Raw genomic sequence first — 13,126 nt, 5'->3', positions numbered from 1 at the left:
GGAATGCTAGAGACGACATTTTGCAAAATAAAAAAATGGCCGTAAAAAAGGATGAACATGGTCCCCAGCAGTGCACCCAAAAAGAAAAGTTGTTTTCTATTTCTTTCTTTTTTTAGGACAGGAGAGATGAACCATCCTGTGTTGATTTGAACAGCGGGCGGCGAGGGATATCTTTCATCTGGAGATTTTTATACTTTATTTTGTTCATGTGGTTACCTTTTTATCTTTTTCTTTTTGTCCCTTTGTTTCTGTCCTGGGTTGTTTTTAGATGGTCTGTTTCATACCTCGTCTTTTCCTTTCCTCGACTTGAGTGTCTGAGGATTGAATGTCATTTCCTTTGACTTTTTCACGGTTAGGATTTACTTTTCTGATTTCCTTCTTGATAGACTTAGACTTTTGTAGATTCTTTCATTGCTAGGCTCTCTGCTTGACCTACCTGCCTACTTGATCTGTTCCTGAGTAGGTATATATGGTATGGTAGCAGGCTAAGGTACATTATTCTTGCGTGACCTTGTCATTTGCTTTGTGATATTGTTCTCTACATAGATTCAATAGTGCGTCACCAAAGAATGAAGTATATGATGTCCACAGCTTTATTAACCCTGCCCAGCCCACTCTTACTTAGTCCACTCCCAAATACGAACCTAGAATATGCAAAATACATTTGATAGAAGAGAAAACCCGTTCTATTGATTCCCAAATATGCATTATCGTATATTGATAGACAAAGACACACAATTATCAAAAATTTATGGGCTACTTAATCAATCCTTCGTCCGCTGCGCAACCAACTCCCCACCAAAGAGATCCCGCCCTTCCTTCTCCTTCTGCTCTCGCTCCAGTTTCCGCTTCTTCGCCATCCGCTCCATGTCGCTTTCGGACGTTGCACCGTCACCACCACCAGCACCTGCTGCTGCCGCGGCTGCTGCCGCGGCCGCGGCAGGGATGCGCTTCTGCCCGGCAGAAGTGATATTGTTTGCCTTTTCGGGGTTTTGGCAGTGGTAGAGCTTTTTGCTGATGCGGCGGGCGGTTGCTTTTTGGGAGGGGTCTTCGGCGAGGGATTTGTAGGATTGGAGGAGGGAGGCGCAGTTTGTGAGGGTGCGGTAGATTTTGGAGCGGAGCTCGGTGAGAGGGTTATTGTTGTCGTCGGTTTGAGGGCCGAGCTTTGTGTCGAGGTAGAATTCGGCGAGGGGCCGGTCGGCGAGGGAGAAGGCTGAGAGCCAGATTTGGGACGGCGTGTAGAGGAAGTAGGCGTCTGCCATTTGGGCGGCTGTTTTGAGGAGGTCTCGGGTGGTGGTGTGGGCGCGGCCTAGGCGGTCGGTGATGGATGATGATGAGGAGCCTGGGGTGGGTGGTACGGCGAGGAGGTCGCGACGGAGGGTGTCGGGGGTTTGGTGGGGGACGTGTGGTGCTGGTTGGCCGGTGCCTTGGGCGATGGATTGCAGTTCCATGATGCCGCCTTCGAGGCTGCGGAAGGGGTGGCGCACGTCGAAGTTGAAGCGAAGGCTTTGCATGAGGACAAACTCGGGGGCGATGATGTCTTCTGCGGTGGTGTCGCCGGGGACGCCCTCGGCGAAGTGGCGGAGGGAGATGTAGCAGTTGTCTGTTTTGGTGGCTAGGAAGACGGCGCACGGCATGATGTTCTTGGGGTGGTAGGTCATGGGCGAGTTGGTGAGGTAGAAGCGTCGGAGGTACTGGATTGCTGTGGCCTGAGATCCCCCCGGGGCATCGTTAGTGATTGATGCTCTGGAATGGTTTTGCTTGGTTTCAATATCAGCAGTTGTGAAAGTGTCTTACCCGCACGACCGTCGGCAAGGGCGGCTTGTAGCTTTCTCCCACGAGAATGACCTGCTCGCAGTAGTACTTGACCAGCTGGAGCTCCTCCTCGGGCGTCAGACACTCGATTTCCTTTTCGTCTGCTCCGCCCGCCTTGCTATCTGCGTCGCTGCCCGCTTGGGTCGGGGTCGGAGTTCCCGCTGCGGACGAGTTGGCGGATTGTCGGGCTTCGCGTGCCCGTCGCAAAGCCGCCCTCACTCGTTCGCTGGCTTGAGCATTGGTAGTGGCTCGTAACTTCTGCAGCGAGGTTTCCGTGAACGACCAGTGCCGGTACTGGGACGAGCTGCGATAAAAGTCGTCCTCGAACATGGTGTGGATTGGTCAAGATTTGCTCGTGCCTGTCTTGGGTATGTTGTATGGTGTATGGGTGGGGTTGAAACGGGGCAACCGAAGATATTTTCGAATCAAGTCTCTAGCATGAGTGTGTCCCACTGGTCTGGAGCTAGATTGACGGGCGCATTGGAGGTGAGACGGCGGTGGTTGAGGGAGTGCCGGTGAGATCTGGGAGTGTTGGAGAAGAAGCCAGGCCGATCCACCCGCTTATCGATAATGATCGTGTGGTGCCTGAGGTGTCTACACCCCACCTATACTGTATAGACAGGTCGACGGTCCGATCAACTACCTGCGAGGTCATGGTCTGCTCTCTCACCAGTAATCATATACAGTGTATAGATTGGGTTCGATATCTTTTAAGCCGTCACACTACATGATATTCCAACAGCACAAAAGCCAAGAACAACGATCATGCAACGAGTAGCTCATGTTGTCCAACGTGTCTGCATAAGTTGAGGAAGATGACAAGGTAGTAAATATCAGAAGCAACACAGAGTCAGAATTAAAAGAGAAGGAAATAGATTAAAAAAGTTCGCCAGGCACCATGCTCTTCATCGGAACCACCCAATCGCTATGACAGTAAATATCCAAGTACCTGCAATCGCAACTGCTTACCCCCGCCCTCTTCAAGGCTCTCCCAGAAGCCGTGCGGTGACATCACCCATGTAGGCTTCTTCCAATTCATAATCCTCCCCGTCCATCCGATCGATCCCATAGAATCTGAACGCACTCACGACACGGTCGACATCGAATCCCATACTGCAGAACCGATCGATCAGGTCCTTGTTATACCCATCGTACCTGTACATATCATGGTGAGTAAACGACGAACGGAGGAAATGGGAGAAAGGATGCAACGTACTTGCTCAAATCTTCCTTCTCTTGATCTTCCCTCAATTTGAGCTCTTGCTGTCGCAGGGTTTCATCCGTGGCGCCCCCACTCCCCTCGCCCGCATATTTCTTAGGAGCCCCTGCGTGAATGACAGCCCACTCCTGGGCGACCCGATGGAACTCTTTCGGTTTGTGAAGGAGCATACTGGCCACTTCGGCATCCTGGGGGTCCTTGGCCTCTGGCGTGCTCAACAATGATTGGAGGGACAGGAGGGCGGATTTGATGGTGAGGACCGGCGACCACGCCGTCGAGAGGGTATCAAGGCAGATTGCGCCCTGAAGAAAACTATCAGATCTTCATTCATGCAGTATTAGGGGGGATGTCTTGAGCAACTGACCGTCTGGCTGCTGACATTAGGATGCCACACTTTGGTTTCAAACTTCATGACTGGGGGTCGGAAAGGGTAGTCCGTGGGGATCCTGACGTCCACATAGTAGGTACCGCCCTCATATGGGGTCCCCGGGGGTCCGGGGAATGAGCCCCGGAGATGCGTAAAGTCATCTTCGCTCACTGCGGGTTCCACCGTAATCCCGGAATGTGTGTCAGAGTGGATATCGGCGATTTCCTTCACGATACGCCGGGTGCGATTAGAAGCCATGAGTCTCGCTGGTGTTCTACCGGTAGGATAGGGTGGAAGGTGTCAGATGCAGTCCAGTTGGCTGAAAGAAGGCAGACGGTTGGGTTGACGACGATATGACGGAGCTGCAGGTGAGAGAAGGTATGCAAGGCGGTACTGCGGTAAGTCTATCTGGTTAATCAAGGCCCAACAAGATGACAGTCAACAGTAGGAGGGGAAAGGAGAGGGGGCAAAGAAAAAGTAAACGTGGTGATTCAAAGTCGGGAACCCGACAGTCGAGTCATCAACGGGGGGCTCGCCTCACCTGGTACTGTCGTGGAATATCGGAGGGTATGGAAGGATGGGGAAGCGGGGAAGCTGGAGGGAAACAAGGAAAGCTTTCTGAGTGAGTAGACTAAAGACAGCTGGGAAAGAGTCTCCAAATATCAGGCTGTATCAAAAAGAAGATAGAGGAAGGATGAAGAGGAGAGAGAAGAAGAGAAGAAGAAGAAGAAGAAGAAGCCAAAAGTGCCAGGTAATCAAGGCAATCAAGCTCATCAACAGCCTGAGGAAGAGATCCAGAGCTGCCTCGACGCCCCAAGGCAGCCAAGGCAGCGACAAGGCTCTAGGCGGCCATTGGGTGACTCAGGTACCCATTGCCTCGATCTGGTTAGCGCCCATTCCAAGGCGCTCAGGCATCAGCATAGAGATAATGACCACGTGACCTACCTGCGTTGGGCGAGCCTGACAAAGCGCCAAGGAGAGACCAGCAAGCTCCCCAGCGCGCTCGTCATCATCATCGCCGGCATTTCCTTTGCCATCCTTCCTCCATCTCTATCCCCATTCCCATCCCCAGACATCATTTCACATCATTCATCTGCTATTGGGGTTGCTGCGATCCAGGATATATTCGATAGGATCTAGCGAGTTGTGAGAATCGTTCTTTTACTGAACATACGCCACAGTTCAGGACTATGGTAAGCGTCCAACGGTGCTTGTTGGCTTCAGCGGTCTCCAGCTCCTTTCATCTATCTAATGCATATTCGACAATAGGGTAACCAGCAGTCCAATATTGGCGGAGGCCCCGGTGGAGATGGAAGAGACGACAAGGACAAGAAGGTAGGTGTCCTGGTTGCATCCCCACGATGGCGTGAGTTCTCCCGCTAAATCGATTCGCCTCTAGAAGGACAAGCCCAGATATGAGCCTCCCCCCCGCCGACGACTCGCATTGGCCGGAAGAAGCGCAAGCAGGCCGGTCCCAGCACCGCAGCCAAGCTCCCAGACATCTTCCCGACGTCTCGATGCAAATTACGTTACCTCCGAATGCAGCGCGTACATGACCACTTGTTGCTAGAGGAGGAGTACGTGGAAAACATGGAGCGTCTGCGCAAGACCAAGGCTCAAGCGTCGCAAGATCCCGTCAGCCAGGGTGAGTTCGACATCACGGATCGGAACGCCGACGAGAGAGGCCGTGTCGACGATATGAGAGGCAGCCCCATGGGAGTGGGTAACCTGGAGGAGTTGATCGATGATGACCATGCGATCGTCTCAAGTGCCACGGGCCCCGAGTATTACGTATCCATCATGTCGTTCGTCGACAAGGATCTGTTGGAGCCGGGCGCCAGTATCCTCCTGCATCACAAGTCGGTTTCGGTGGTCGGTGTGTTGACCGAGGAGTCCGATCCCCTTGTCTCGGTGATGAAATTGGACAAGGCTCCTAGCGAGACTTACGCCGATATTGGTGGTCTCGAGTCGCAAATTCAGGAAGTCAGGGAGTCGGTAGAGTTGCCCTTGCTTCACCCGGAACTCTATGAAGAGATGGGCATCAAGCCACCAAAGGGTGTCATCCTCTATGGTGCTCCGGGTACCGGAAAGACTCTCCTCGCCAAAGCAGTGGCCAACCAGACGAGCGCTACCTTCCTCCGGATCGTTGGTAGTGAATTGATCCAAAAGTACCTCGGTGATGGGCCGCGCCTGGTGCGACAGATTTTCCAGGTCGCTGCCGAGCACTCACCATCCATTGTCTTCATCGACGAAATTGATGCCATCGGTACCAAGCGGTACGAGTCCACTTCGGGCGGTGAGCGCGAAATCCAACGGACCATGCTGGAGCTTCTGAACCAGCTGGACGGTTTCGATGACCGTGGAGATGTGAAGGTGGTCATGGCGACGAACAAGATTGATACTCTCGATCCTGCTTTGATCCGTCCTGGCCGTATTGACCGGAAGATTCTATTCGAGACCCCTGACCGTAAGTCTATTCCATGCCCTTCCTTTGTTTTATTTTGGTTGGTGTATTGGTCCACTAACAGCTTCCAGAAAACACGAAGAAGAAGATCTTCACCTTGCACACCTCGAAGATGTCTATCAGCGATGACGTCGACTTGGATGAGTTCATCAACCAGAAGGATGACCTGTCCGGTGCCGATATCCGCGCGATTTGCACTGAGGCTGGGTTGATGGCGCTGAGAGAGCGCCGCATGCGGGTGCAGATGGACGATTTCCGTTCCGCCAGGGAGAGAATCATGAAGACGAAGCAGGACGGAGGCCCGGTGGAGGGGTTGTACTTGTAAGCGTGTATACGTTGGTGTGACTACCTTAGTTCTACATTCAAACAATCGATGGCGTTGGTTCGATTGACCAATTGTCGGAATGGACTGAATACTCCTACCGTATATCATCCAGCATGATTTGTAGTCTACGTAGTTTCATATCAGAGCGAAAGTGATTAGTCCAATCAAGCCAGGATGTCGTTTATAGACAAGTTTCTTAGTTGTGCCTAGTATCAAAAGGTGTAGGCACCTGTGTGACTGGTACGAACAAGTTGGACCGAGTATGGTGTGGCTGTAGCCATCATATAGTCTGGGCGGCCAAATGCTATTGCACCCTACAATGTGACGCAAAATGTGTTGGCATCCCCTACTCTAAAGTGGCTTGGCAATAGGGTCAAAAATATTATGTATAGCACGTTAACACCACATAGAGCGGTCTAAATACGATAACAATGGTATAGTTGTAATCAGCTCGCCGAGGCGATCCCAAAAATGTCCTTTGTTTTCAAATACCAGATACTTTGTGAAATGGCCCAAAAACGATCACTTTTCACATTGCCCGTTCGGGGACCTGATTTGGCTAATTTGTATGGTGTTTTCACAAAAAGTCCATCTCGAGGTTTCACTAGCGCGGGTTTATGTCCACGTGACACACTGCATTGACGTCCGGCGAATCATGTCGCTGGATGTGGATGAGGCTCTGCTGATCATTCCGTCATAATATCCAAATAACAAACACGACAAATGCGCCAAACACGCCAAACGTAGCAACATCTACTCCGTGGCTGATCGATCTCTGTCCAGGGAGTCCTCTTCAACTGCCACACCACAACTTCCTTTCATAATGGATGGATTCGATGAGGAAGAGTTCAAAAAGTTCTTCCCTACCAGTTTTGGCAAACAGGAGAAGAAAATCGATGTCGGCTCCCAGATAGACCGTACGAAGCGGACAGACACGCCACCAGCCAAGTCCGACGGCGAAGCCGAAAGAGCAGGTTTGGTCAGCGCGGAAAACACCGACGTCGGCACTGGAGCTGGACAGGAGCTTCGGAGAGACAATGACAGCTCCAGCGATGACAGCGACGACGATTCCGACGATTCCGACGACGACGAGGATGAGTTTCCGGTGTCGCACGATCTGACTATCAAGACGCATGAGCGCGCCGTGACCACCCTGACAGCGGACCCCGCTGGGGCGCGCCTGATCACCGGATCGACTGACTGCACCATCAAGCTCCATGATTTCGCCTCGATGACTCCGTCGACCGTGCGCGCCTTCAAATCCGTCGACCCTTCGGCCAAGAAGCAGGCCGCCGCGCAAGAGGCGCATGCTGTCCATTACGCCGCGTTCAACCCGATATCGCCCAGCTATGTGCTGGTGGTTTCTGCGACTGCGCAGCCTCGGATTTTGAGTCGCGATGGAGATACAATTACGGAGTTCGTCAAGGGGGATATGTACCTGCGGGACCTGAACAACACGAAAGGGCACATCTCGGAGGCTACGGGCGGAGTATGGTCCCCTACGGATGAGAATCTGTGCGCCACGATAGGGTCCGACAGTACGGTGCGCATCTGGGATGCCAACATGGGCCGGTCGCAGAAGGAGGTTATTATGCATAAATCTAGGGTGGCTGGATCCGCTGGTCGGAGCAAGATGACCGCTGTCGCATGGGGCTCCCCGAAGCAGGGCGGCTCCAATATTCTGGTTGCGACGGCCCTGGACGGGAGTATGATGATGTGGAGTGGAGATGGGCCGTATACACGGCCCAGCGCGGAAGTCCGAGATGCGCATGTCCGGGATACCTGGACAAGTGGGATAGATATCAGTGCGGACGGAAGACTGGTGGTCACCAAGGGCGGCGACGATACCATCAAGCTTTGGGATACGCGAAAGTTTAAACAACCTGTTACGACCGTGGCCCATCCGTCGAGCTCTTTCCGGTACCCGTCGTCCAACATCGTCTTTTCGCCTACCTCGGCGAACATCCTGACGGGCTCGGAGACTGGACATCTGCACATCCTGAATCCGGCGACGCTGAGGCCCGAGTTGGTGACGCCCGTCACCCCGGGCTCCCCATTGATCAGCGTCCTGTGGCACGAGAAGCTTAATCAAATCATCACGGGCTCCGGAAACTCCGAGACGCACGTTCTCTACAACCCTAACACGTCCACCAAGGGCGCTGCCATGGTCATGTCCAAGGCGCCCAAGCGCCGGCACATTGACGACGACCCAACCCTTACCATGGATCTAACGCAGGGTCTAGCCGGCGATTCTGTGGTCGTTGGATCCAACGGTGTACCTCATTATAGCTCCGCGACCTGGTCGGCGCGGCATCCGACCATCGGCATGACCGCCTCCGGTCGTCCTAAAGACCCTCGACGACCTCACATGCCGCAGCAAACCCCCTTCGCGAAGACCCAGCCGGGTGAAAAACATATTCGAGAGCATGTCCCTCTCAGTTCCATGCGGGACGAAGACCCACGAGAGGCTCTGTTGAAGTACGCGGATAAAGCGGAGAAGGATCCGATCTTTACCAAGGCCTGGAAAGAAACACAGCCCACGACAATCTATCGGGAAATCAGTGATGATGAGGAGGAGGAGGAGGGACCGGATAAGAAGAAGACACGGCGGTAGCATGAAGTACAGAGTACATAAAACTACGAGTATGATTCCTAATTATCTTGGGACGATAAACGCGGCTTTGGCTGGCTATAAGCATTCTCTGCTGTCATTCCTCATGGCGACGTACCCATCCGATCTATGTAGAAATATAGCATCTTGTATATAGAAACGAGCCCGTTGACATCATGATAACAAACCCAAAAGCGTTATATGCAAGCCACCCCTTCAATCCGAAAAACCCAACATCAAAATGCCAGCTGCAACCTGCCCGATGACGTTGAAAGCAAGCGGGGGGAGAGAGTCTGACAATTCCAGCTTGTACAATGCGCCATGATGGAGACGGTGGAAAATTGGATCTCCACGGGCCAATGACGATCGGGGTGCCGTCCGTGCATCTCTCAGTCAAGCCGATAGTTCTTGTCTGGTTTGAACTTCGCCCATTTCGTTCGCTCATCCCCTAGGTCTCCTACCATGCTGCGCTTGGTCGCGTATTTCTCCTCTTTCTCCTTGACTTTGCACGTGTGATTTGTCTACCGTTTGGGGGTTGTTGGTCACTTCAAGTGCCCGAATCTTTTACCATCCTCCTCCCCTCTCTTCCCTTTTCGAACGCCGCTTGCTGGGTGACTTCACCCCGGACTTCACCGACTAACTGTCTTCGTCGGTCTCTCCTATGCGACACCGATATTTCGTTTATCTGTTCCCTATTGACGGATCCCTGCGTCGGTCACCGACTCATCGAGAGTAAAGCCTTCCTTGTCAGCAAACGAGTTAACCGACACAATTCCGAGTCAACCACCAGAGGTTACAGAAATGCGGGTCTTTTTCATCTCTCGAACAATCGTATAGGGCGTCAGCCGTGAGACGATATCGGAAGGGTTATTCCTGAACACTGAAAGGAAATCGAGATCCTTCCTAGACAGCCTGTTCTGTCAACTCGGTCGGGCGATTCACGGAGTCACGGCTCCAAGACGCGTTGGCGGAGTCAGCGGGTCCCCCTCGGAAGCAGAGCGATCTGTTTTGATTTTCCCTGTTTGCTTCTTCCCCAGCTGAACTCTTGGAAAATAATCCGTTCAACCCCTGATTCCGAATGGATTTCAACCGGGAGGTGCCTCTCGCAGCTGGTCTGCTGACAGCGCTTGTCTCTTCCGCCATCCCGACGCCGACTCTCGTGCCGCATCCTTCGTTGGTTGACCCGCTGTACACACCTATGCCTACACCTGGACACGATGGCGATAATAGTGGTGGGGGACACTTGCATAGGTGGTCATCGCTCATCGGTATTTGTACGGCCCTGGTGGGGAACGTGCTGATATCGTTGGCGCTCAATATCCAACGCTACGCACACATACGGATCGATCGGGAATGGACACATGAGAAGATGAAGCATGAGCTGGATTGGAAGCGTTCGAGTCCAGATCAGGGACAACTCGGGTCCTACGGTGCTACATCGGCGGACGAGGATGAGGGAGCTGGGCGAGGCCGGGCGCAGACCAGACAGTTTGGCCGTTACCGGGATATCTCCCCCAGCGAGGATCTCCTGCACGACGACCAGCCCCACATTGAGATCGATCAGGGAAGCGAGGATGGAGACGACGATGCGGATTCTCAACATCGCATGCGTGAATCGTTCCTATCGGACAGAACGGCGCGGCCCGGCGAACACGACGTGCAGCGCCAATCATACCTCCGTTCTCCGTATTGGTGGGCGGGTATTATTCTCATGTGCCTCGGTGAGGTGGGAAACTTCATGGCCTACGGATTCGCACCGGCGTCGATTGTATCCCCACTGGGTGTTGTCGCGTTGATCTCGAATTGTGTCATTGCGCCCTTTATGTTGAAGGAGCAGTTCAGGAAACGCGACTTCTGGGGCGTGATCGTTGCGGTTGCCGGTGCCGTGGTTGTGGTTCTCAGTGCCAAGTCGTCGGAGGAGAAGATTGGTCCCCATGATATCTGGGTGATGATCACTCGCTGGGAATTCGAGCTGTACCTGGGTCTTACGGCAGCGTTGATCGTGGGCCTCATGTGGGCGAGTGGGACGTATGGACAGCGCACGATTCTTATTGATGTCGGTCTGGTGGCTCTTTTTGGTAGGTTCCGCGAATTTAAGCATGTGCCATGGTTACTGCACGCTGGTTGCTGACTCTTATCTAGGAGGATATACGGCTTTGTCGACAAAGGGCGTCTCATCGCTGCTCTCTTTTACATTGTGGCACGTCATAACGTTCCCCATAACGTATCTCTTGGCGTTCGTCCTCATCTTCAGCGCCTTGATGCAGATCCGCTATATAAACCGTGCGCTTCAACGGTTCGACTCTACTCAAGTCATTCCGACCCAGTTTGTGCTCTTCACACTTTCAGTGATCGTCGGTAGCGCAATTCTGTATCAGGATTTCCGATCCTTTACGCCAGACCGTGCGGTAAAATTCGTCGGTGGCTGCCTTTTGACGTTTCTCGGCGTGTACTTCATTACTAGTGGTCGAGTACGCAGCGATGACGAGTCATCATATGCGCCGGACGACGAGGAAGAGGCTATCGGGCTTTTAGCTGGCGGAGAGCGATATCGTGACAGGGTTGATCTGTCGCCTCCCGTTCATGCGGCCCGAGTGCTGAAACCGGGGCAGAAAGCCCCTGAGCTCCACGATGACGATGATTTACGGTCGCCTCCTGGGTCGCTACTGAGTCGTGCAGTCGATGAACACCAGCACACTCCCCGAGGCGCTCTATCTCCCACCCCATCATCGCCTGTTGGCTCATTGACTGCCGAGTCCCTCACGCAACCGTCTCCCACGCCTTCCTCTCCGTTGCATCCGCAGTCGTTCTTCTCGAACCCTTGGGCCGACTCCCAAAGACAGACTGTTGGAACCCCGCGCGCCGAACCTCAAGCCCACCGCCCGACCACACCCCCAGCCCAATCCGACCAACAAGCTGCTGGGTCGTCCTTCCTTCTTCGCTTCCCTCCAGCTCCCGGCAGCGAAGCCCGCAGTCCTCAGGGCACCAACCCCGTGCCTGATCGAGTGACTCAATCCGCACGGGCTAACACTGTCCCGCAGACTCCCCCGGCGCAGAGGCCGCGAGCTTCCTTCTCGTCGCGCTTCTCTCCGGGTACACTCCTCCCAACGATCTCCGCAGGGTTCAGTGCTGTCGTGGCCGAGTCACTGCGTCGAGGGGAGATGAGTCCGGTGAAGGAGCGGAGGAGCCGACACCGAGCGAGTCGCGGGAAACAGCTGAGCACGACCAACCTTGAGTTTGGCCGCGACGGAAATGATGGAACGGGAGCACCGGGACCTCAGACCGATGCGAGGGTGGGAGATGCACCCGACCCTCGATTTGCATTGGCTACCGCTCGGCTGCATTCTACGGGCCATCTTGCGACAGAGGCGACGACTGCCGGTAATTCAACCCCCTCGTTGCCCACAGAGAACGTGCCCGTCAACCCGTCTGTGGACGATATCGCTTCTGGATCTCGATTCCGAAGCTTCAGTGACTCTTGGAGCGGCGGACTGAACTGGCTCGGCGGTGCATTGCATAGACCAAACGACAGTCCGGAGCCACCAGGGACAACCCAAACACAAAGTGGCGAGCACGGACACCCGACGAACGCATCTAACAACGATCAGGAACCTCGTTCAGGTCCCACCAACTCGCGGGCATAAGTGGTACATATGGCTAGTCGCCTTCTTTCGATGGATGATATCTGTGCTTTTCTCTTTCATCTTCGCTCTTTTTCTTTCCCCTCGTCATCCGCAAGCGCTTTTCATATTTCGAGTATATAGTGTTTAACATGTAGAACATCGCGCATTGGCGTTGGGAGGTTGATTGATTGCGGTTGTTTATAGCGCAGTTGCAATAGCATTCTTTGCCTTATTGAAATCTGATAGTGGTTATATGTCGATATGGAATTGAGTAGGATTTTCGTAGTATGATGAGTACTCCGGATAAGAGTATATGATGGGGAGCGGAGGCGAGAGGGGAAAGCTCCTCGTCCGCAATCTCCAACTTGCCTCATCCTTCTTACTCCACTCTCCATTCATTCTCGTGTGAGCCCTTCTAATCCTTGGCAATCCTTTTATATAACATACCTTGGAGCCAAGGCCGAATACCACCACCTGAACCTATCCATTAATCTCCAAGTCAGGCCATATCGGTTCCTCCGATCTGGGCATCACGCAGCCATTGATAGGTGGGAACTCGTTAAGAAAAGGTGCCTTCTCCCCGCATCAACTTAGTTCAATCTCGCAAAGGTAGCGCAAGAACTAAGCCAGGGTATACTGTCCTTTCTCATTTCCAGCGCATCAATTTACCCGAACGACCGCTGATTGGAGGGAATATAGGTT

General features: G+C 53.4%; 4 protein-coding genes across 4 annotated transcripts; 2 read left to right on the top strand and 2 right to left on the bottom strand.

Annotated features, from left to right (window-relative positions):
• Window positions 1-695: 695 nt before the first annotated feature.
• Window positions 696-2,306, bottom strand: P168DRAFT_248400 (TFIIH complex kinase subunit CCL1). Its single transcript, XM_024834120.1, has 2 exons — window positions 1,798-2,306; window positions 696-1,709 (listed from the first exon to the last, which is right to left on the bottom strand). Exons 1-2 carry the CDS (start codon window positions 2,143-2,145, stop codon window positions 765-767), a joined length of 1,293 nt encoding a protein of 430 aa, XP_024695871.1. The 5' UTR covers window positions 2,146-2,306; the 3' UTR covers window positions 696-764.
• Window positions 2,307-2,556: 250 nt separating this feature from the next.
• Window positions 2,557-4,082, bottom strand: P168DRAFT_324702 (E2 ubiquitin-conjugating protein UBC1). Its single transcript, XM_024840880.1, has 4 exons — window positions 3,943-4,082; window positions 3,399-3,805; window positions 3,032-3,336; window positions 2,557-2,970 (listed from the first exon to the last, which is right to left on the bottom strand). The coding sequence occupies exons 2-4, from the start codon at window positions 3,657-3,659 to the stop codon at window positions 2,796-2,798; spliced, it is 741 nt and encodes a 246-aa protein (XP_024695870.1). The 5' UTR covers window positions 3,660-3,805; window positions 3,943-4,082; the 3' UTR covers window positions 2,557-2,795.
• An 858-nt stretch (window positions 4,083-4,940) lies between these two features.
• P168DRAFT_309098 (26S protease regulatory subunit 4) lies at window positions 4,941-8,907 on the top strand (the record flags this gene model as incomplete). Its single annotated transcript, XM_024839262.1, has 3 exons — window positions 4,941-5,872; window positions 5,989-6,186; window positions 6,974-8,907. 3 exons carry the CDS (start codon window positions 4,941-4,943, stop codon window positions 8,802-8,804), a joined length of 2,961 nt encoding a protein of 986 aa, XP_024695869.1. The 3' UTR covers window positions 8,805-8,907.
• Window positions 8,908-9,879: 972 nt separating this feature from the next.
• On the top strand, window positions 9,880-12,445 carry P168DRAFT_231199 (DUF803 domain membrane protein; the record flags this gene model as incomplete). Its single annotated transcript, XM_024833270.1, has 2 exons — window positions 9,880-10,879; window positions 10,944-12,445. The coding sequence occupies 2 exons, from the start codon at window positions 9,880-9,882 to the stop codon at window positions 12,443-12,445; spliced, it is 2,502 nt and encodes an 833-aa protein (XP_024695868.1).
• Between the last annotated feature and the right edge of the window lie 681 nt (window positions 12,446-13,126).

The sequence above is a fragment of the Aspergillus campestris genome (assembly GCF_002847485.1).
Source record: "Aspergillus campestris IBT 28561 chromosome Unknown P168scaffold_2, whole genome shotgun sequence".
Taxonomy (NCBI): Eukaryota; Fungi; Ascomycota; class Eurotiomycetes; order Eurotiales; family Aspergillaceae; genus Aspergillus; species Aspergillus campestris.
This window is presented reverse-complemented; position numbering and strand designations above follow the sequence as displayed.

Coding starts and splice junctions, on each gene's coding strand:
- P168DRAFT_248400 (XM_024834120.1), bottom strand. CDS start 2,145: ATGTTCGAGGACGACTTTTATCGCAGCTCGTCCCAGTACCGGCACTGG. Junction 1,710..1,797: donor CCTTGCCGACGGTCGTGCGG/GTAAGACACTTT, acceptor GGGGGATCTCAG/GCCACAGCAATCCAGTACCT.
- P168DRAFT_324702 (XM_024840880.1), bottom strand. CDS start 3,659: ATGGCTTCTAATCGCACCCGGCGTATCGTGAAGGAAATCGCCGATATC. Junction 3,337..3,398: donor CTAATGTCAGCAGCCAGACG/GTCAGTTGCTCA, acceptor AGTTTTCTTCAG/GGCGCAATCTGCCTTGATAC. Junction 2,971..3,031: donor GAGAAGGAAGATTTGAGCAA/GTACGTTGCATC, acceptor TGATATGTACAG/GTACGATGGGTATAACAAGG.